Raw genomic sequence first — 23,731 nt, forward strand, 5'->3', positions numbered from 1 at the left:
AGTGCTCACTGGTGGTGTTATTTCCTTTTTTTTTTTTTTTTCCCCCAGCCACTTCCGGGTCCTGCGTCGCTCCGGAAGCCCGCGAGTTCCGGAAGCCCGGGTAACCCACATTTCTGCTAGGAAAAAGCCAAGCTTTCCAGAGTATGTTTCAGAAAAAGTTACGTGGAGCGTGGGCGTTTCGCACACTCCTAAGGTCAGTGTCTGCCCGAGAGCGCCCGAGTGCAAACCTGAGGTCCTGCGTACAGCCGGGAGGTCTTGGAGTTTCACGGCCTTGTAATTCTCGCCCTTTGCTTCAGTTTCCCTGTTTATTGGCTTCCTGTCTTCCTGGAAGAGGCAAATCGAAGTGTCTTGATTTTGGGAAACACTGTAAAGCAATTACAAACGCCTACAGATGTTCTTAGGTTTGCGCCATTGAGGGCGGGGGAACCCGCAGCTAGAATTGAACCCCTCTGCGTTCCACGAATTGCCTTTTTTAGAGACGGACTTAGTCGTATTTTCCTCGTGAAAAGATTTACTTCTTATCAAAGTCTTTCTAAGAATCATCCAAGATCCAAGCTTTCAGTAAAACCCGAGGGTTCATATAAAGGGTTACATGTGATACAAAAAAAAAAAAATGAGTAACTTAAGTGAAAACCCATTTGCTTAAAAGTTTTGGTTTTCTTATGGGAGGAGATACTGAGAATTTTCTTATAACATTTCGGAGTTGATTCTATTTCTTGTTGATTCCTTATCAGGAATGTGAAAATCATGAGCATTTTCCTTTGAGTCTTTAAAAGTCATTGTTTGCGTATTTAGTTAGGGACCATTTTCTGTACACGCAACATTTTAGTAAAAGGCTTTTCACAGAATGAGACCTGGTAGTTGAAAGTTTAAGTCTAACGTGTTTTTTGTATTCTGTGGTGTCCCTTGCAAATTTTTATGTAGACAACTTTTAGCCATTACAAGGAGACTGAGGCTCCCTCCACCACAATTTCTAACTAACCACCTACTTGTATGTTAAACTACTCTGGTCTTGCCAATAATATCAGTTACTTGTGTCCAGATAGATAAAGAGTTCAGTGATCTTGAGGCCTTTGAAAGAAGGGAGATAGTGAAATTACTGAACATAAAGAAGAACCTCTATTTTATTTATTTATTCTTTAAAAAGAAAATAAAAGTGTTGGAACATAGAATACTAAACAAAGTCAGGCGATTTGGGTTCTAGTCCCTATTGTGGTTTGCCTTTGTCGAACTTTACCGCTTCAACTTTTATTCTCTTCATTTTTAGAAGTTAGAAATAGCTCTGTGGGCTTAAAATTGTTTCATAAAAAAATTCTGTAGAAAGATCCTGGAGCCATGCAGAACAGAGACAAAGCAAGCCAAGTGTCAGCTGTATATTAACAAGAGCAGCTATTTATGTGTTCTGTTTTTATAACAGGGTTCCTGTTTAAAATAATTTATTCATATCTTTTTAAATTTTTTTTTGTTTTTAGTTGTAGATGGACACAATATCTTGATTTATTTATTTCTATGTGGTGCTGAGGATCAAACCCAGTGCCTCAAAGGTGCCGCAAGCGCTCTACCACTGAACTTCAGCCCCAGTGCTTAATTTATATATTAGGCTAAGTGATCTGCCTTTCCTTCTAGCATTGAAATTCTTTTTTCTTAGGACAGTTGTTCATTTATATTCGACATACATTCATTTGATTATTAAAGTTTTCTAAATTCTGTATTGGTGATCATAATAATCCTTGCAATAAGGAGCACAAGTATTTTCCATTTTACATATTCAGTATGAACCTTACAATATGTTAGTGGACTTGCCCATTGTGACATGTTTAGTAAAGTTGTAGCCCCATCTTTTCCTCACAGCATCATATAATTTTAAAGTTTCTGCTCCTCTTGCCCATAAACCTGTGTTCAGATTCCTATAGCACAAGAAAAGTGTGTACTATGTACATAGTCTGTTTCCAGACAAAAGTTCTACTCTCAGTTGCTTCCTTTTTTCTTCTCTTGATGACCTAGGTTGGACAACCAAGAAATAAATTGCATGTTCTCTTAATCTTTTTCATGTGAAGTGATAGTAGTTTCTAAGCATTCTGTGTCTGTCTGCCACTCATTAAAATGTAGAAGCCTTAGGAGAAAAGCCCTGAATTGGTCTATTTGCCCCATGTCCCTTAACCTGGCACTGCCCTTTTAAAGCCTGGCCCTGTGATTTCTATATGTAATAATGGAGGCAGGGAAGGGTAGTATGTGTTTATTTTCTTACCATATTCCCATCTATACAATCAAAATATCCTTTTCTATAATGTTTTTTACTCTATTTAATCTATTTTGTTTTATATATAAGAACTCTGCCTTCTTACCTGCTTGTCAGTTAAGATAAAATTCCATAAGGTAAGGTGAGATAAAAATTTTGTTATTTCTTTTTCCTTACTATTAAAATACAAAAACCAAGAGCTGTGAAGTCATTCTATCTCGGTCATGATCTCTCCCTTCCAGTGTTCAATGGATGAGTTGGTATCGCCTCTACATTGCATACATAGTATGTGTTCATAATAGGTAAATGATGAAGTGCCTATTTATTTCAAATCTGTTCAGATTTGACATTCAATTCCTTTGAATTGTCCTTTGACCACACTTAATAAAAAAAAAAAGAAGAAGAAGAGGTAATGTAGATTACATACATCCCAGTCAGCATGGCAACTTTACTGCATTCCTTTTCTTTTTCCATCTGACTACACAAAGGAAATAAAATAGTAGAGTATAGGTTCAAAACTTAAGATCTCCAGTAATAGTATTTTATTCACATACCCCAGGATGACTCCAAAGAGGGGAGAATTTTTTCCTTTGCATTCTGTGGAATTAAATTTGATCCATGCTTACCAGATCTCCATCCTACTCATTTCTTTCTATGTTCCAGTTTTTCTAGTATTTGCCAGAAAGTCAGTAATTGCCAGCTTGACCTTAGATAATTAATCTTCTCAAGCCTTAATTTTTATATTCTTAAAATAGAGATGATAATACTGTGTTGTATGGATCCAATGAGATAAAGAATTTTAAAAAGATATATGGTGCCTTATAAATAATGTATATCATGTTTTGGTTCCTCTTTTGGGGTTTGTTTTTGCTTTTAGTGTTGGGGGTTGAACCCAGGAATATTTGACCACTGAGCACATCCCCAAACTGTTTTTATTATTTTTTTATTTTGAGATAGGCTCTTGCTAGTAGCTTAGAGTCTTACTCAGTTGATGAGGCTGGCCTCAAACTTGAGATCCTTCTGCCTCAGCCTCCCAAGCCACTGGGATGACAAGTATGTGCTACCATGCCTCTTATTCCACTGCTGATTTGTTTTGTTTGAAGAAATTTCCACATTCTTGAGTACCATAAAAGGTGCCATTGAATGTGTATTCCAATAATTTTCAAGACATGGAATTCTGTTAAACACTTGGATTGTAAAGACCCTTCTTTTTTATTTTTTATTTGTTTTAATTACACGTGACAGTACAATGATCTTGACATATCATACATTTGAATCAAATGGGGTATAATTTCTCATTTTTCTGAGTGTGCAGGTTGCAGAATCACATTGATCATACAGTCACATATATACATAGAGCAATAAGACCCTTCTTAAATGTATAGAACATTCTAAATATCCAGTTATTCCATGCATATCATTAGCTTGTTTGTTCATCCTTGGATTAGAATTTTTGCTGTAGTTTATGTCTCTACTCTTAATACTTAGCCTCTTAAAATAACTACATCTTGCATGTCTATCCTAAAATGTTTATGTTTGCCTTTTAGGCCAAAAAACACCTATCAGTATACAACACTGGTTCACAGCATGGCTGTGCCACTTCCAGCTGAGTTATTTTACACTACTCATATAATCTCTTTGTTCCCCAGGGTTTTTACTTTAGAACAAAAATAATAAAAGAATGTCTTTCTTAGTATTACAATGATTAAGTGATTTAATATTTAATTTTGAACATGGCAATTAGCTGTAATAGTCACTTGTTAGCACTCAATAACTGGTAAATAAGTAGTATATGTTCATTATAGTTGTAAACTAACAAATTCATTGGGATTGTCTTCCTAATGTTTCCCTCTTTGTGTGAAGGTTCTTTCTTACCTGTCCTGCTCTGATTTCTCTATTTTAGCATTTTCCAAACTCAGTGTTCAGCATTATCATTTTTGCAGTTGGAAATGCCTGTTTTTTAAATTTCCTTCCCTTTTCAAGATTTTCTAAAACAGTTCCTGTAAGGATTCTAGGTAGGTAGTAGACTTTTTACATTGGCTTCCCCCGTCTACCTCAATGGATGAAGATGATAGTATGGCAAAATGACTTTGTCCAGCCACACAGCCTAAGTGACCTGGGCTAGAACACAAAACTAATCAAAGCCTGGTTAACCCTCTTCCCTTTTTTTGTGAAAACAACTGTTTGTTCCTGCAATATGCTTTCTCTTCCAAAGACTCAGAAATAACAATTTTCCGAAAGAGAAGAGTATAAAAACCTTGGTGTTCTCTTGAAAACATATTTGTGAAACAAGAACAAGATATTACAAATTGTGTTTTAAGGTTTAAAAAGATTATTTTGTGTAATTTTTAAATACTTGATCAAGTACACTATAGCTAAAATAAGGCACTGTTTATTGTATAAGGCAGATTATAATCTTGAACATTGTATTTGTTCTGAGTTTTCTCTAAATGAAAAAAATATAATTATTTTTCCCTTTTGTGGCAAGCTGCAGTCACTCTAAATTATTTTGAAATAAGTATGTTATTTGAAGCTTATCTCTCATATATACATGAAAAGTTTTTTAGAAAAATTTGTTATATACCCCCTCCATCCTCAAAAGAGAGAAAGAGCTCTTACATTAATTTTGATGAGGATTTCATTGAAGTTAGGAGAAATTTAATATTTCTCATGTCTTGGCTATATCCAGATGAGTATCATTAGGATTTAGAACTTCAGCTATTTATAAACTATTGAAACTTAGTTTACATAGAGTAAAAGGGAAGAAAAACAGAGTAGTGACAAGTCACTTAGCAAGTCTGTGGCAGAAGTGGGATTTGAACTTAAGAATTGTTGATTTCTAGGCTGTTCAGTGTGCCAGAGGTCACAGTGTACTAATGGGTCTCAGCCATATCTTTTTCTGTTCTACTCATGTTTGAAATGTGTTCTGGGAATCGGTGTCCTGTTAAATCCCTCTTTGATGCATGTCCCCTTTATTAGTATTGATTTCAATACAATGGACAGTAAATCTATCTGACTACACAAAGGAAATAAAATAGTAGAGTATAGGTTCAAAACTTAAGAACTCCAGTAATAGTATTTTCTTCACATATCTCATATGAAATCTTACTCTAAAACTTTTAAAAACCTACAGAGGGATAAAAATGAATATCTGGTCCCATCTACTTTGATTTGGCAGCATTGTCATTCTAAAAATTAGTCAATTATTGTGAAACTGAAAAAGAACAGTCTGACAAGGGGTACATGGGTGAGTATGATAGCATACAGATTAATTGTAAATCACGTTTCTGCTGATAAAGTTTACAAGGCTGTAAATTTAAATGTAGAATTTTTGTAGGCAGTATACATTGACAAATATGTTTAATGGTAATACATCCAGTACTGAGTGTCTCGAAGCAGGTCAATAATAATGTGTATATTGATAGCAGCAATATAGAAGATGTTACTTGGTATTATAGTGAAAATCCATGTTATCCCCTTAATCATAATTACATTAATATTGACGAGCCCTTGACAATACCCACATTATTATTGATAGATTTCTGTCAATAACATGTTCTTAAATAAAATATATTCATTCATTATTTGTACTATACTCAATAAAAGCTGTACTGTACATCCTGAATTTTCTTTCTTCCTCAGTGAGATAGTCATTTGTTTACTTGAGATGTAGATGAAAAAGTTTCAGTTTGGGGAAATGTAAAACATAAAAGGAAAGTGTAAGTTATTTAAGCAATAAGGTCATTATGTTGCTACTCTTTGTAAGCAAATTTCAGAGTTTTTTTTTTTTTCCCCCTATGAAGGAAAAGCAATGTGACATGTCTAGTGATAAAATGTCAGCAGGAGACCTTTTTAATAGTTTGTAGTGCTGGATCACTTTGTCTTAAACATATTTATGTGACAAGTTAATCACACTAACACAAGTAGATATACTTTTTATCTGGGCATAATTTTGCCTTAAGCATCTTTTTCACATATCCTTAACACAGTAGAATCCTTCTTTAACCCCAATGTTCTTTATTCTAAATCATCACTTTAATTATTGACTTTTATGTTTATATTTGCATGGATAATAAATGTTTCCCTCTTGGTTAGCCTTTTAGAATCTTAAAGAAATATACTTTAGAAAATGGGAGAGAGTGAGTCGCAAGATCACATATTAAAAGTAAGAATAGGGAGAAACATTGTTTTGGGCACTTTGACAAAAATCAATTTGAATTAAATCTGATAGTGTTTGGATTCAGAACAATTCCAACTTTAAAAAGTTACTTTTTTTTTTTTTTTTACTGTTCAAGTTTGAGCCTACATTAAGGAAACTAGGTGCTAATCTAAAAGTACCAATAATATGGTAATTGTTAAAGATTACTTAAATTCTTGAAAGTAAAGTAGAAATAGACTGACCAGTGTTTGGGCATTAGTACTGGCAATTGGTATAATAATAGAAGTCAGGAAAATAGTGACTTACCAAATATATAGTGGATTTTTTTAAATCCAGAGTAAGAGTGTTATAATCTCCTTTTTGATTGCCATAGTTCTTAGTGAAATAAGTTAAATTACTTTGACTAACCAGAAAGTTGTTAACATCTTGGTTTTGAATTGTAGGAATCCTATAACTGGTCTCCTGGAACAACAGTTTTCCTTTGATTCAGTCTTATTGAACTCTGCCATTAGATTAATCTTTTAAAATTTATACTGTTATATCTCTTCAATGGTTATTCATGCCTACAGAATCAATGCAGTTGCCTTAACATAAATGCTTTTTATAATATGGTTAAACTGGCCCTTCACCCACTCTGATCATGGCAGATGTCTTTTCTTTCACTTCCAGATGACAAATGCAGCCACACTAATGTAGGCTAAATAACCAAGAACACACAGCTCACAGTGATACCCATCCCCAGCAAGATCATGGCCAAGAGCGCACACATTTCAGGGCTTTTGCATAACTTGTTCCCTTGCCCCAAATATCATTTTTCTCTTTTCTGTTTGGAGAGTTTTGTGAACTTTTATAGTGTTTTCATATTTTAAGATCCATTTTTTACTTCAGAGATCAATGGCCAGTCCTGATTACAATAGCATCCTATTTTTTAAAAAATGCTTGAGTCAAAGGAAGTTAACTGACAGTTAAATATTTATGTAGACTCTCCGGTACCTAGCAGAATGCCCCACATATGATAGATGCTCAATAAATATTGGTTCAGTTGAAGAACTATTTGTCAGAGAATTAGAATTAACTAAAAAACAAACTGTTTGCATTATATTATGAATAATTTTATGTGATTTAAAGGCATTTTTCTGTGTTTCACACCATTTGTGGAAGAATCATATAACAGTGGAAGGAAGAGAATTTTATAGTCTGATTAATTGAACTTCTAGTTGGGAGAGGGCTGGGTAGAGTTGGGATGAGGGAGAGGGAAACTAAATGTTGTTTAATGTTGATGAAGAACCCAAGGTTGCAAGTTTTGTCTTGGACTGTCTGTACCATGTCCTGTGGAGCAGAGCACCCTAGAGTCAGATATTATCAGTGTGCATTGCTGAGGTTTCTTTATTTCTAGATAATAGTCACAGCCATGTTAGTGGGGATTAAGTAGCCAAGGGAACTGAAACCCATCCCTGTTCTGTAGAAATCCCACTATATCTGCTTTCAGACAAGATGCAAGTTAAAAGTTGGATATGCCCCACTGGATCATGTCCCTGCTCCTCCTGCCTTTCCCTCCTACATGTACACATAGTGGTGACATCATGTTCATGGATTACCCACAATTATATTTTCGTGGTATAGTCACTACTTTCTGGGGAAAACTTCCTTTTACACAGGTTTACTAAGGCATTAGTATTAGTAATTAAGATTTCAGTCTTTTAAAATGAGATTTACCAAAATCATTTCAAGTCTTGTTCTTTTTAATGCTCATCCCTAACTAAAGCAGCAACAATATAGTAATAATACTGCTTTACAGTTTCCAAACCATTTCTATAACATCTAGTTTAATCTCAACAACCTGATGAGGTAGCTGTTATTTCCCACTTTTCAGAGAAGACTCTAATGCTAATTATTTCTCCCACTTTTCAGAGAAGACTCTAATGCTAATGATTTTTTTTAAAGTACATAGCACATAAGTGCCAGAACTGGAACTTGACTTTAGGCTTGTTTGATTTTAAATCAGCTTTTTCCACTCCTTCACAGTTGCCTGAAGAGGAATGTAGAGCATGGTGGAAGTATTACACGTTGTTGAATTGTGATGTGTAATGGACAGTGTTTACTCTATGTTTATAACTAAAAGAAGTCACAAAAAATAACTAGTTTTGGAAAATAAGGCCTAAGACAAAAACTAGAGAACCATTATTTGTCTGAAGGAGAAAAGACTGAAGAGCAGTTTAATAATAAGTCTTTTGGGTAGATTAAAGAATCTTAAGCAAGGAAGAGAGTGAGCCCAGCTGTTCCTAATCTATACTGAGGCCAGCCCTAGGGAGGAAAAAAGGAAAGAAAAAAATGTTAAACTGTAACAGAAAGGATAAGATAATTTCTTTTATAAAGTATTGTTAAATATTAGATCTGTTAGAGACTGTGTTAAGTCTCCTTTTCTGGCAGTCATTAAACATTTCTATCTTAACTAAATGTTCTAAAGTATGATTCTTGCAGATAGGAGGGTTTTGAAGTGCCTGATCCCTCTGAAAGACCACTCCCTTTAATGAGTTTCTCACTAAATATTAATAAGGAACCTGAGAACCAGATATCTTCCCAACTCATCCAGTTCATCTGGATGCACTCACAGGCTGTGGTGTGTGTACACTGATTAGCTACCAGACTAGTCATTGTATTGCATGTAAGTTTAGCAAACACTGAGCAGCTACTATGAGCCCATCATTACCGTAAATTCTAGAACTAAAAGATTTGATATTCATCAGTGACAATCTGGAACTCTCTGGACTCTAGTATTTATAAGGCAATCCAAAGGAAAGCCATCAGATCTAACACTGGGACTATGGGATCAGATGGCTTTCCTTTGGATGTGGGATCAGGCTGTTGAAATTACATTGGTATCAAGTATGGTTAGAACTTTCCAAGAGTAGTTTGACAGGAGTAGAGTTCCCCTTATCTTGCTGACCACAGAATATGAAATCTGGGGAATATTCAGAGTCATAGATGCAACCTTAGGTGTGAGATCTTGGTGTTTTATCCTGAGAGTAATAATAATGTAAGTTGGTAAATATGGGCAGATAATTTTGTTAGTTTGGTTTAACTTATAATGTTTTTTTGTGTTTTTTCCTTCGGTTCCATAAATGTAGTAAGTAAATTAGAGAAAATTTGTTAAGTGCAGGAAAAAGGAAGAAAACTAATAACCTTACTGATTTGTGTATGTTTGGAATTTGAAATTTTTGTTGAAATATTATTTATGCCTTTGAGAATCTGGAATGCTATACACTTCTGCTGTGGCCTTAGTTGTCTGTTTATTTGTCTGCCTCCCTTCTTAGACTGCACCCAAGCACCTGTTGCAACCAGGATGTACCCATACTTAACAGAGTTTGTGGAATCAGTGAATTATCTTAATCTCACAAGGACTACTTAATAGAAGATAGGGAAACCCTGTGTCCATGAAAGATTTGGGGAAAAAAAAAAAGGATTTTGCTTTGAAATTGATTAGTCCAGTAGTTTTCAACATCATCAGAGAATTTATTAAATATGAAAATTCTTAGGTCCCACTGCAGATCTGTTGAATCACAGATCCTGGAAATGAGGCCCAGGAGTCTAACAAGTTCTCCAAGTAATTCTGATGAATTCTTTTAGGTTTAAAACCCACTAGATGAGAGGGATAATGAGACTAAAGGGTTGTGATGAAGATCACAACATACAAAATTGAATGCTTTGAGATATATAGATATATGTATCTTTGTCTCAAACTATTAGAATAAGATATTTATACAAAGAAAGCTAAAGGCGTTATAAATAGGATCTACCTATTTTATTTAGATCACTGCCTTCGTGATTTTAGCATTTAATTAGATCAAATAGATATTGGGCTTACCTACCAAAAGGGCCCCAGATTTACAGAAATCTCAATCTGTATTTTTTGTCCTATATTCTGCCTACTGAACTGTTTCATTTAGATGTCTCATATGAGTATCAGATCTCTAAAACTGCACGTATTATCTTTTCCTTACTGTTTCAGAGAATTGGATTACCATTTGCTCAGTTTTTCAAGTCAATTATTTTTTACTCAGTTCTTACCAAATAGCATCAATTTACTACCTCATAGCTCTCAAAGATGTCTTTTTCTTTTTATCACACATTGATACTTGTCTAATTATTAGACCATATTAATTTCTCACTAGATCATCTTTACAACCTCTTAACTGGGCACTATGCCTCCAATCCTACTCACAGCCTCAAATCCATTCTCTGGTGGCCAGAAAAAGCTGTCTGAAATGCAGATCTGATTAGTTCCTTGTTTACAACTTTTCAGTGGCTCTCCATTACCTTCTTGAAGACACGCAACCTCTTCAGTGTTGCTTTTCACACTTTTAGGATGTTTTCTGCTTTCCTTCAAGCCTTATCTCTTGTTCTTGCCTCTCCATTTCCTTTGTCATTCCCTCTACTTAGCATAATGTTTTTACTCTCCTTTACCAGACTGACACTGCTGTTTAGATACTACCTCTCTAGGAAGCCTTCTCTGACCTTCGATTTATAGTTGTTTTACATAGTGCTCTGAAATTTCCCTTGCCTATCACTTACTGCATCTTACTGTATTAGCTTATTTTTTCGTATAGCAGATCCTTGCTTTCCTCCTGCCCTCTCCTCAGTAGATTATAGGTTCCTCAGGGTTGAGACTGGCTGTGAGGCTATTATATTACCAGCTCTAACATATTAAATTAGCAGATATACCACAAACATGGTAACATAAATAATAAGTGTTGTTTTGGGTATGACAGTTTGAAATAGTTTTAAAGTTTAATGGATAGAAATTGTATTTTTTACCCCAAACATTCTACCTACTCATTTATCCATTCATCTTGTATTTGTAGAATATCCTCTATATACCAGGAAATGTGGTAGGTGCTATGAATAACTGTATTCAGTTATGAAATATGCCAATAATCATTACATCAGTGCTTATTGTCTAATAGAGGAGATAGAAAATTAAACATTAGTTTGTATACAGAGCGTAGAGACCTAGAAAGAGGAAGAATAGAATGTGATGGAAAGAAGTAGAAGGGGCAGCTAATCCAAATTTGGAGAGTGAGGAAAAAGTGATACTTGAGCTAATACCTAAAAACAGGGTAGATTTCTCAGTTAAAGAATGGGAACATTGTGTTGCACGCAAAAAGAAGAGATGGTAAAATCCACTAGTGAAAAAGAGAAGGTGGCATTTTATGACTAGGTGTCAGTACTTTAAGAGGGAGACCAAGCTTGATATGCTTGGGGAGGTTTGTGTTGACATTGAAGTGGGGAGAATGCACTGAAAGTGACAGAGTTAGATAGACCAATGAGATGTAATGTTCAGGGACATCTAGAATTTAAGAGAAAAATTGTGGGGGACATAGGGTAATATGTGGATTAGCAAAATACTTTGGCAAAGAACCAACAGTGTTAGCAATGCATTGGATCAATAGAATAAGGAAAAGGAGCATTCTCTTTTTAACAACTTCTTTCTTTTTTATAGGTCCCAGCAAGTATGAGGCAAGGATTTCACAGAGGAACTTGTGGAAAAAGTCTCCATTGCCATAGTAGAGGGCTGTCAAGTCTTGAAGGAGCTGCAGGAAAGGGGAAAAGGTGAGATCTCCCCAGAAGGCTCTTGGCATTTATGGGTGAGAAGCATTCCTGTCATCTGTCTGGCCTAATAAAAACAGCACTGTTATTCAGTGGTCATTTTTGTTTCCTGTACTTGATCTTGTTGAGCAAAAAAATCTCCTGCCACTAAGTCATCTAAGATCTGGTAATGTTAAAACTGACCCCTTGAAAACATCTTCTGCTGTCAAACGTACTCCCCACTTCAAGAAGTACAAGTTTATTTTAAGATATGTCTCTCAGTCCTTTTACTACTGACAAATAAAATTTAATCTCTTTTTGGTTAAAATCATAATAGAATTTGAAAGGACTTTAAAGGTGTTTTTTTATTTCTTCATCCCTTTGTTTTTTAAGTGAAGAAACCAAGGTGAGAGGATCAGCTGAAATGATTTGTCCAAGATTTCATGGGCGGCTAGTAATGTTGACTCTCAGCAGGATCCATTCCTCCTTCTCTCACTCTAAGTGTTATCTTAGAGTGGTGGACTTCTCAAAGGCTTTGAAAACATGATTAAATTTATTGTGTTGAGAGCCCAATTTACATTTTTTCACCTTTATTGAGTTGTAATAGACAAATAAAAGTTATGTAAATTCAAAGTAAACAAAATGAATATTTCATGTACATGTGCATTGTGAAATGGCTACCACAGTCAAATTAACACATTCATAACTCATCATTACTTAAAATGCTGCGTGTTAGAGAGAGAAAGAGATGGGGACACTGAAGATCTACTGTCTTAGCAAATTTCAAGTAAACAATGCAAAATTAACTATAGTCACCATGCTACATATTAGCTCCCCAGAACTTGTTCATCTTATAGTTGATAATTTGTATCCTTTGGCCAACATTACCCAATTTTTCCCACTGTCAGCATTTGCCAGTTCATAACAAAATTTGAAATATCAAAACTGGTCTGTATACTTAAGTATAGAACTTTAATTATGTTGCTTGCACATAATGTGTTTTAAGCCATTCATACCTAGCTAATCATTAATTAGCTTCTTATATTTCGCTTTTTTCCTTTAGCACCTATTTGTTGCCATCATCTATTTTTTAAATTATTATAGCATATGTCATTATATATTATAGATATTTTTCTTTTAGTACTTCATGATGTATATATTTTTATTACTTTAACAATGACACTTCTGCATTCTTATGGCTTCATGGTAAGATTTAGTAGCTTTTTTTGGCAGTAGTATAACAGAAGAATAAACACATTGTTCATTTATTTTTCTGACTTATTTAAACATAAAATGTATTTAAGAAAGATTAAGTGGCTATTTGAAAAATAAAATTTTAGCTATGTGAGGTGGTGCGTGTTTCTAATCCAAGTGACTCTAGAGGCTCATAGGTTTGAGGCCAACCTCACCAGCTTAGCAAGTTTCTCAACAACTTAGTCCTGTCTCAAAATAAAAATTAACAGGACTGGCATGTAGCTTAGTGTTATGGTGCCTATGGATTTAATCTCCAGTACCACAAAAATAGAAAAAGAAAGAAAAGAAGAAAAACTATTTATACCTTTGGAGTCAATAGAAAAACTAGAAATTAAACCAAGATATCATCCATTGGTGTATTCTGAATAGTTCATTATATTCATATATTTCTCGAGAAGTCATGTTACTGAGCCCCATCACAGTTTGAGGATTTAATATTTTTCTTCTAGAATATCTGACAAAGAGTATTACTTAGAAGTATGTTTGTAGAAACAGGGTACAACAGCTTTTCTTTTCTTTTTTCTTGTTTTTTAGCTGTCATTCCTTTCATGAGGAGGGCCAAAAAGAAAACAAAAAGTAATAGAAAAGAAAAGAGAGAACTAAAGAAAGGAAGAAAGAAGAGAGAGAAAGAAGTTCCAAGTAAGAAGTGATTGCCTGGCCTTAAGGTTTTACACTACTGAAACACTGAAACGCCTGTCTTCTGTGCCCTGTGTAATTTGTGAATCAGTTTTAGTTTTCCAAGTGGAAGTGGAAGAGGTAGTATGATATTATAACAATTTGATGATATTCCTTTATTTTTTTTCCTAGAGACCTTCAGAGAGGACATGGCACCCAGAGAAGAGAATACAAAGAGTACAGGCAGAGTACTCAGAATAAGTCAGTTGGATGCGCTGGAACTAAACAAGGCCCTGGAGCAGCTGGTTTGGTCCCAGTTTACTCAGTGTTTTCATGGATTTAAGCCAGGCCTGTTTGCTCGCTTTGAACCAGAAGTGAAAGCGTTCTTGTGGCTTTTCTTGTGGAGATTCACTATCTACTCTAAAAATGCTACTGTGGGACAGTCAGTTTTGAATATTCAGTACAAAGACAATTTTTCCCCGAGCCTGAGATATCAGCCACCAAGTAAAAACCAGAAAATCTGGTACGCTGTCTGTACCATTGGTGGGAGGTGGTTAGAAGAACGATGCTACGATTTGTTTCGAAACCATCATTTAGCATCCTTTGGGAAACTTAAACAGTGTGCGAATTTTGTGGTTGGACTTTTGAAATTAGGTGGGTTAATTAATTTTTTGATTTTCCTTCAACGGGGAAAGTTTGCAACTTTGACAGAACGTCTTATAGGCATTCATTCTGTATTTTGCAGGCCCCAAAATGTCCGAGAAGTTGGCTTTGAGTACATGAATAGGGAACTTCTCTGGCATGGTTTTGCTGAGTTTCTAATTTTTCTCTTACCACTTATCAATATCCAGAAATTGAAAGCCAAGTTATCCTCATGGTGTATCCCTCTTACTGGTGCTTCTAATAGTGACAGTACATTAGCCACCAAAGGCAAAGAATGTTCTTTGTGTGGAGAGTGGCCCACCATGCCTCACACCATAGGATGTGAACATATCTTCTGTTATTACTGTGTTAAGAGTAGTTTCTTATTTGACATGTACTTTACTTGTCCTAAGTGTGGCACAGAGGTACATAGTGTACAGCCACTGAAATCAGGAATTGAGATGTCAGAAGTGAATGTTCCTTAGAAAGTAAAATTGTTTCCTTTGAGGAAAACTGTATTATGTACAAATTCTTAATATTAGTCATCCTAAGTATGGTACTTAGATGTCTCTTATAAGGCTGGTACTTCTCAGTCAACGTCTTCTCTTCCTTTGGAGAGATGACTAAATTCTAATCACTGTAAACCACATGATTCTAAATATATTATATAAAATATTTTAAATTATTGCATTCAATTTTTAATATCAGGAGATAATAAAGGAGAGTTTTTGTCATATGACTATCAAGAAAGAGTTGGGGTACACTGGAATGTGTATAGATTTATTTTCAGAGATGATAAAATATCATAGTCTGACAATGATAAGGCCCTGTTTAAACTTTAAGATTGTAATTTTAAGCTTTTCTCTGAAGCCAGTTTTCAAGAGGTTCAATCCATAGCTGTTAGACCCCTTCACAGTTGACTTCTTAGGTTTAAAAAGTAAAAATTGCTTAAGGCAGCTTAGAAGTGAGGCCTGGAAACTACAAGGGACACCTGGCAAGAAGAATATTATTTCCTGGATCTCTTTCTTTTAGTCTTTGATTCAGAGCTTATGTTCTCAGCAAGAATATTGGTAGTTTTATGAAATACCAGAGGTCTTTAGCATAGTAATAATACAGGAGTACATATCAAGATGTACTTTGCTCCTTTTCGCTGCATTTTTCACTTAGAAGTTAAAAATGAATGTTTTGCTAAATAATAATCACATGAAAATATTTGGACAGTTTTGAAGTTACTTTAACAAAATAATGGCACTTATTTTTAAACAAGATCTCATTTTTTTTTGGCTTTGACAATAAATCAAAATATAAAATAAAATAAATTGTGCTTTGATTAAAATATACATGTACATGTATATACAGACATATATTAGAAATAATTCACAGGTGAAACCACAACAAGCACTTTCCTAGAATAAATATAGTACAGTGAAAATACAGGAAAACTTGTTCATTTTTCTCTTCACCTTCCATTCACCTTCCATTCAGCAAACACTTAGGTGCCAGGTACTGAGGAAGCTACTGTGAATATGATGGTGAGTACAGGAAAAATAGTCATCATCATGTAGTTTACCTTGTGTGATTAAATGGATTTTTGAGTTTAACTTTGGTTTAACTTAAATAATAGCCAATGAATTTTGTTGTTTGGATGTAAGATTTTTTCATATGTTACAAAGTTCACCTTTTTCTTCTCTAATTTTAAAAAATTATTGTTAAAAACTTCAAAAATTCAGGAAAAAAATGAAATTTTCATTTTTTTCCCCACCGATCATCACAGTATACTGGTTCCTTTGATGGTACACACATTTCTTATTTACAAAATCATTTAACCTCTGTCATTGGGCATTTAGATTCTGTCTACTTTCTGTAGTAAGTAAACACAATGATGAATTTGGAATATCGTCAGGCCTCTTAGTTTCCACGATATAAACAAATTCAGATTGAATTGGCAAAAAGGAAAATAATTTATTGAATTATCTTAGTGAAGGATCTGCATGTACACTGCAGGGCCAGTCTGGTTATACGTCCTCAGATAATTGTCTTCAAATAGTTTCTCGGCCATAATTTTATGATAAACACTGTACATGGTATGAGGGATATGAACTCAGGTTCAACCTGTGCAGTTCAGTTATATGTAGCCTGGGCAATGCATTTAATCTCTACACTGGCACATTGTGAGGATTGTGTTTAGGATATAATAGTAGTTCCTTCCATTAATGGTAATATTCTGAGTTGGCTTCATTCTCAGGCAAAATGATGGCCACTTTTGATGCTTAAGGTTTATATTCTGCCAGCTTTCTGATTCCCCTGGAATGACATTCCTCTTCCTGGTAGTTCCAGCAAGAGTTCTGTATTATTGGTCTTTCTTGGATTACACACATTTCTAAACCAGTTACCATAGGAAAAGTGATGAAAAATACTGTTCCCACTTACTCAAATGTTGCTGACATTCCCTGTGTATACCACATGAACCTAATGGTGCTGAGGGGAGGCTGCTCATCACAGAAAACCAAGCTGCTCTTATAAGAAGGATGGATACTGGGCAGATAAAAAGAAGAGATCACTAATAAAGTTTATATTTGCCCTTATTATACCTAAAGTCCATTTGCAGTCTCATTTTCCAGTGACCTAGTTTATACTGATATTAATAAACAACTGTCTTAGAATACAGGTTTGAAATGATTAAATGAAGTCAAGATTTTGTTAAACCAACAATCAATTTTATTGTTATTGTTATTGTTATTTGATAGCTGAGTAAACTCTAAAGTAGATGCCCCTATTTTAATTTTAACATGAGAACATAGTACTTTAAATGCTAGCTAATAAAGTTGTCAATTTTATGGAGTCTTTTTTTCTTTTCTCCCCCTTGAGACTGAGTTGCACTGTGTTGTCCAGGTTGGCTTGATCTCAACCTCCTAGTCCTAAGTGATCCTTCTGCCTCAGCCTCCCCAGTAGCTGGGGCTACTTTTTAAATTTTTAAAAAAGCTCTATTTAACATTTGCAACCTTCAGAACCATGAGTTCAGAAACTGAATGAATGTTTTGTTCTTCATTGGATAACCAGAACCTTTAGTTCTAGCATACCAATATAGAAATCTAAGCCAAATAAATAAACTTAGTGTCGCAGATTGAGTTCTATGGAAGCAGAGGTTCAAAGTGGTTGGAAATGCTAGACATAAGGAGTCATTTTTCAGGATTGGTGGGAGATAGGTTTTAGAATCTCTGCAGGTATACCAAAATTGCAGGTGCTCAAGTTCCTCATATAAAATGGCAGAGTGTTTGCATATAACCATATACGTCCTCCCATATACTATAAATCATCTATAGACTATCTATGATACTTGATGCACTATAAATAGTTATGATGTATTATTTAGGGAATAATCTGAAAAATGTTATAGATATTCAGTACAGATGTGATGTTATTTTAATATTTTTTAATCTGTGATTGCCTGAATTTGCAGATGCAGAAGGAAGCTGTGAACACAGAAATCTATAAATCAAGGATCCACACCTTGAAAGGAAAAGGCAGAAAAGAAGGGAAAGACAAAAGAAATGGTAGATTGTAATGCAGGCCTGATAAAACTTAACCAACCCAGCGAGGACCTCTAGAACTGGTATTCTCTCTATTAGTCACTAGGTAGGGGCTGCCCTGGGAAGGCTGTGACCACAGGCATTGTAGTTTCCTGCAGTAATAGCAGACCCTGAAGGAGCTAACAGCTGGAGGCAGTCTGCTGACCACACTCCACAGCTGGGCAGCAAGTGTATCCTTGAAGGAGGAATTGAGTGGCATGTATTAGTGTGTCTTGCAACTGTGTTTCCATTTTTTTCTTTATAGTTTTTTTTCCCCTTTCTTTTTTTCTTACAGGATGCTTGACATACCACACACCAGTGGAAGGTAATCAATGAATTTATGACTGACTGAAATACTCTCGTGCTTGTTCCCGGAGCTCTGCCTCACTGCAGATAGCCAGGCCTCTTGGGCACATTACAGTTCCAGAGACTCTGTTCAGTCCTGGCCTCCCTGGGCAATGCCAAAAGACTTTATTTTTAACACTGAGGCAACTGATTGTACTGCCCAGTGACTTCAGGGCTCAACAGGCAGGAAAACTGGATCATATTTAGCTACATGGGTTTCTTCTTTAGCCTCAAGAATCAAACCATCAGTTATAAGTTTTCCCTTTGGAAAATAAAAACTTTTACACTAACATTTTTTTCTTTTTTCTCCCATGCAACTTGTTCTTAATTCAGGTTCTCTACTTGTGTATTTAAAATATCCAAGTGGCTTCAGTAATCATCTCTAAATTTCTAAGCTAACAATCAGAGCTAACACAAAGCATGTCCTACTTTCCAGCTCCCAACTCCCCTGCCTTTGATGAGTGACTGGGTTTTGGACCGGTTTATTTAACATTAAGATTCCATTTGTTTGCCTATAAAATGGATGCTCAGTAGTATCTACCTCTTAGGTTAACAATGGGAATTAAGTCATTCTTTTTATTTATTGAGCTCCTACAGACATTCTGTACTGAAAGATGTATTCATAAAACCCCTGTTCTCACGGAGTTTACATTCTTGAAGGAGAGACTGATAAACACATGCATAAGATAACTGCTGATGTCCGAAGTACTCTAAAGAAAAAGTAGTTTCATAGATTCCATACAACAACAGGCTGAGGAAATAGAGAGTGATGCTGTATTAAATTGCATGTATAAAAGAAATCAATATGATAATAAGTATTGCATATTGGAGAAAGCCTTCAAAATATATAGCACTTAAAAACAAAACTTGACAATCATTTGGAACATTACCTTTTTAAAAATATTTTTTATTGTAATAACTTTATTTTTTTAATGTAGTGCTGAGGATTGAACCCAGTGCCTCACACACGCTAGGCAAACATTCTATTGAGCCACAATCTCAGCACCTGGAACATTACCTTTTTACCAAAAGATGTTTTTCCTAATAGCACGCAATAAGTGACATGTTACTGTTTTTTAAAAAAAAGATATGTTTATTAAGTTAAATTGCATGTGTGAAAGTCCTCTGTAAAATGAAATTTGAAGAAGACCTAAGGAGATGGGGAGAAAGCCAAGAAGAAGAGTATTAGGATAAAGAAATGGCAGGTGCCCAACTTCTGAGATGAAAGTCTTTTATGCACTTAAGAAATGGAAAGAAATTAACATGATAAAAGAAGGACAGGTGAGGTGAACGGTCCTGGAAGGCCATGCAGACCATGAGGAAAAAAAAAAATCTCAATTTATTTCCAAGTATGAAGAAGTAGTATAAAGATTATAAGCAAAGAAGTGAGTTGATAAAATTTTACATTTTTCCAGGATATCTGGGTAATTTGTGGGGAGTTATAAGTAAGAAAACCAAATCGAAGGTTATAGGAAAGAGTAGCCAGTATGAGCCACGATTGTCCTTTCTATAAGGTTTGTAGTTCTTCAGCAGTGCAAGTACTTAATTAACTTCAGTAGATTTTCATAGATTCTATACACCAAAGTTCACTTGGCAGAGTTCTCAAGATCATATTTAAAGACTGCTTTATTTTAAATATTAATGAACTTTCACCAACAGAGTAAAAATAATTAATAAAAGGAAGGAGAAAAATCTATTTTATAAAAAGCCTATTTATAATAACAATTATGGGCTACTTGGTATCAAATTTCAAAAAAAATTAAAAGACTGTAATCTAGTAAAAGTAGGAATAAAAAGGCTCTGAGGACTGTATAATTATAGTTTTTAATGACCTTGTCTCATCAATAAAAGCTACCCCATTTTCTTTATAATTTGGTTAAGAAGGTAGGAAAATAAGTATTGCTATATTTAAGAAAGCCTCCAAAATATACTAGCACTTAAAAACAAAAACTTGATTTAATCATTTGGAACATTACCTTTTAACCAAAAGCTGTTTTTCCTAATAGTACTCAATAAGTGACATATTTCTGTATTAAAAAAGGATATTTTTAGCAACATAAAACATACTTTCTACTCAAACCAATTGGTCCTATTGTCCATAGAATCCATGGTCTTAGGTTCACAGGAACTAAACTTAATATGTAGCAAATATTTACACAAACCTAGTATGTAGTGTATGTTTATGTTCATAACCACAAATAAGTATTTTGCTTTCTTGTCCTTTATCTTCAGAAAAATACAAATCATGTAACAGGAGAAATTTCCTTCAATTTCCCAGGTAATCTCTTTATTTCCTTTTTTTTTTTAGGTTCTATAAACTAATACATTTAAAATTAAGTAGTATGGATTATTATGAGGAAACTCAGTTATAAAGAAGTTAAATAACATGCCCAGATTCATAGAGCTAGTAAAAGTAAAGATGTTAACCTAGACCATCTTGATCCATAAATCCTGGTTAAAATTATGTCTCCTACACTGACTCCTGATTCCTGTGAAATTCTTTTTTTATTATTATTTATGTATGACATTGGAATGTCTTATAATTCTTAATATACATAAAGATCACAATGTTTCATATCTCTGATTGTATACACAGTATATTCATACTAATTTGTGTCTTCATACCTGTACTTTGGATAATAATGATCATCACATTCTACCATCATTAATAACCCCAAGTCCCCTCCTTTCCCTCCAACCCCTCTGCCCTATCTAGAGTTTGTCTATTCCTCCCATGCTCCCCCTCCCTATCCCACTATGAATCAGCCTCCTTATTTCAAAGAAAACATTCGACATTTGGTTTTGGGGATTGGCTAACTTCACTTAGCATTATCTTCTCTAACTCTATCCATTTATCTGCAAATGCCATGATTTTATTCTTTTATTGCTGAGTAATATTTCATTGTGTAAATATGCCACATTTTTTTTATCCATTCATCTACTCAAGGGCACCTAGGTTGGTTCCACAGTTTAGCCATTATGAATTGTGCTGCTATAAACATTGATGTGGCTGTGTCCCTGTAGTAATGCTGTTTTTAAGTCCCCAACTTCCTTAATAAGACTCCTGTGGCGTAAGAATTAAAATCAAGAATCAATAAGTCAAGAATCAAACTAAAAAGCTTCTCGGCAAAAGAAACAGTCTGTGAGGTGAATAGAAAGCCTACATCTTGGGAGCATATCTTCACCCCTCACACATCAGATAGACCACTAATCTCTAGAGTATATAAAGAACTCAAAAAGCTTAACACCAGAAAAACAAATAACCCAATCGATAAATGGGCCAAGGACCTGAACAGACACTTCTCAGAAGATGTACAATCAATCAACAAATACATGAAAAAATATTCATCATCACTAGCAATTAGAGAAATGCAAATCAAAACCACTCTTAGATTTTATCTTACTTCAGTCAGAATGGCACCTATTAAGAATACAAACAACAATAAGTATTGTGGAGGATGTGGGGGAAAAGGTACACTCACACACTGCTGGTAGGACTGCAAATTAGTGCAGCCAATATGGAAAGCAGTATAGAGATTTATTTCCTATTTTTGAGAGAAACAAAAAGGAAAAACTTGTGATTTAATTTTTTTTAAATTTAAAAATAAGCACTGTTTTTTACAGTGCCCTTCACTGAACCCTGCATTGAGTTCCTATTCTGGCAACTATAACAAGTCAAGCAAGATAGTAAACTAAGTCCCCCTGAGTCCATGAGGTCCAAAGGTACAGTGTTACTCAGGTAGTACACCTTCCTCATTTTTAATAGTCATATAACTTATTTTTCTTAAGAGGTTTAATTTGTACCTTTTCTAAAGTCTCAGAGCCTATAAAACATAACTTACACATTAGGTTAAGTAAGACTGATTTTCAAAATCAGGTTGATGTGGACATGTTTATATCCATTGATCTCAAGAATCAATCTGAAGGAAATGATAAGAATTGTGCATGCAGAATCACTGAACAGATGTTCTACACAATAGTGTTTATCATAAACATGTGAAACAACAATAAAGGAATAAATAGCTGGTCAATGTTACCTAAGTACCATGATAAAAAATTCTATGCAAAAATATTAAAATTTTTAACTGAGTTGCTCACAATATAATATGTGAAAGGAGAATACCAAATTAAGTACAATATATTCTTAGCAATGAGACAAGTATGTATATATCTCACCAAAAATATAATGTCTCTTGCTAGGCATGATGGCACATGCCTGTAATCCCAGCATCTTGGGAAGCTGAGGCAGGAGGATTTCGAGTTCAAAGCTAACCTCTGCAAAAGTGAGGTGCTAAACAACTCAGTAAGACCCTGTCTCTAAATGAAATACAAAGTAGGCTGGGGATGTGGCTCAGTGGTTGGATGCCCAATATCAGACTCCATACATATTTTTAAATGCATATTTTTAAATTAGAATACATATTTTTAAAAAACTGGAAAGTACATAGGCAAAAAGAAAAAGTAACAGTTCCATTGCCTTCTCCAAAAGTACTTATATAGTATTTGTGAATAAATGTCAATATTTGCAAACAAATGCAGTTTATTTACTTTAAAATACCTACAATATACTAGATCAGAACACCTGCAAATGCTAACCCTGTAAAATGACTGTTCCCTCAACTAATAATCAAAACACAGGGTCTGACTTGGAATTTTTCCTTCTTTGCAGATATAGACACAAAAATTCTTACAATTTTGAGATATTTTTATAGTTTGTTTGCCAAAAAGAGATAATGCAAGCTTGGAATTTAGCTAAGACTTTATCTAAATAATCATAATTCTAAATGACTGCAGCTAGTGACTTTCCTGGTCTTGGAGGGAGTCAAGGTGGTTCCCTGGAAAACAGCTCACTAAAGAAATAACCCCTTTCTAACAACCAAATTCCCTTCAATTTGTAAGGGTGCTATTTTAATCAACAAAAATATACCACAATAATATGCTAATGAAAGTTATTATTAATTGATTTAAAAATAATTAGCTTCAGACCAAATATAAAGGACAAATTAATTCTCTGAAGACCAACACTGTAGCTTTTCCTTCTCAGTGTCCCTTCTCAGGTGTAGCATCAATTTAAACTAGATGAGTCTCTTAGACAACAGTGAGCTTGTTGAGGATTGACTCACCAAAACTGACTGGTACAATATAGATGCTTTAAACCCAAGAGGGAAGAAAGTTTGAGGCCTGAATCTCAAAGTCCTGGTGAATATTGAGCAGAGAAGCTGATGGGACTTATGTGGAGAGGCCAGAACCCCCAGTTTTTAATGTTGTCTTTGGAGTGCCATTTTTCATTTTAAGTGCTCCATGGTGTTCTTGTGTTGAGGG

At 34.7% G+C, this 23,731-nt stretch overlaps 1 protein-coding gene and 1 long non-coding RNA gene across 2 annotated transcripts in view; both read left to right on the top strand.

The window, feature by feature from the left end:
* Pex2 (peroxisomal biogenesis factor 2) lies at window positions 1–17,332 on the top strand. The gene is made up of 4 exons (XM_005338045.5): window positions 1–193; window positions 11,899–12,008; window positions 13,773–13,877; window positions 14,046–17,332. Exons 3-4 carry the CDS (start codon window positions 13,787–13,789, stop codon window positions 14,978–14,980), a joined length of 1,026 nt encoding a protein of 341 aa, XP_005338102.2. The 5' UTR covers window positions 1–193; window positions 11,899–12,008; window positions 13,773–13,786; the 3' UTR covers window positions 14,981–17,332.
* LOC144365470 (uncharacterized) overlaps window positions 14,368–23,731 on the top strand; it is a 14,922-nt gene continuing 5,558 nt past the window's right edge. Inside the window, exons 1-5 of the long non-coding RNA XR_013423938.1 lie at window positions 14,368–14,507; window positions 15,981–16,027; window positions 17,956–18,049; window positions 18,360–18,389; window positions 20,642–20,687. This is a non-coding gene — a long non-coding RNA (uncharacterized LOC144365470). The remainder of the gene's footprint in view (window positions 14,508–15,980; window positions 16,028–17,955; window positions 18,050–18,359; window positions 18,390–20,641; window positions 20,688–23,731) is intronic.

Source organism: Ictidomys tridecemlineatus, chromosome 7 (genome assembly GCF_052094955.1).
Source record: "Ictidomys tridecemlineatus isolate mIctTri1 chromosome 7, mIctTri1.hap1, whole genome shotgun sequence".
Lineage (NCBI taxonomy): Eukaryota > Metazoa > Chordata > Mammalia > Rodentia > Sciuridae > Ictidomys > Ictidomys tridecemlineatus.

Excerpts from the sequence above, each read along its gene's own strand:
- Pex2 (XM_005338045.5), top strand. The coding sequence starts at position 13,787 with ATGAGGAGGGCCAAAAAGAAAACAAAAAGTAATAGAAAAGAAAAGAGA. Across the intron at positions 13,878-14,045 it reads GAGAGAGAAAGAAGTTCCAA|AGACCTTCAGAGAGGACATG; the intron begins GTAAGAAGTGAT and ends TTTTTTTCCTAG.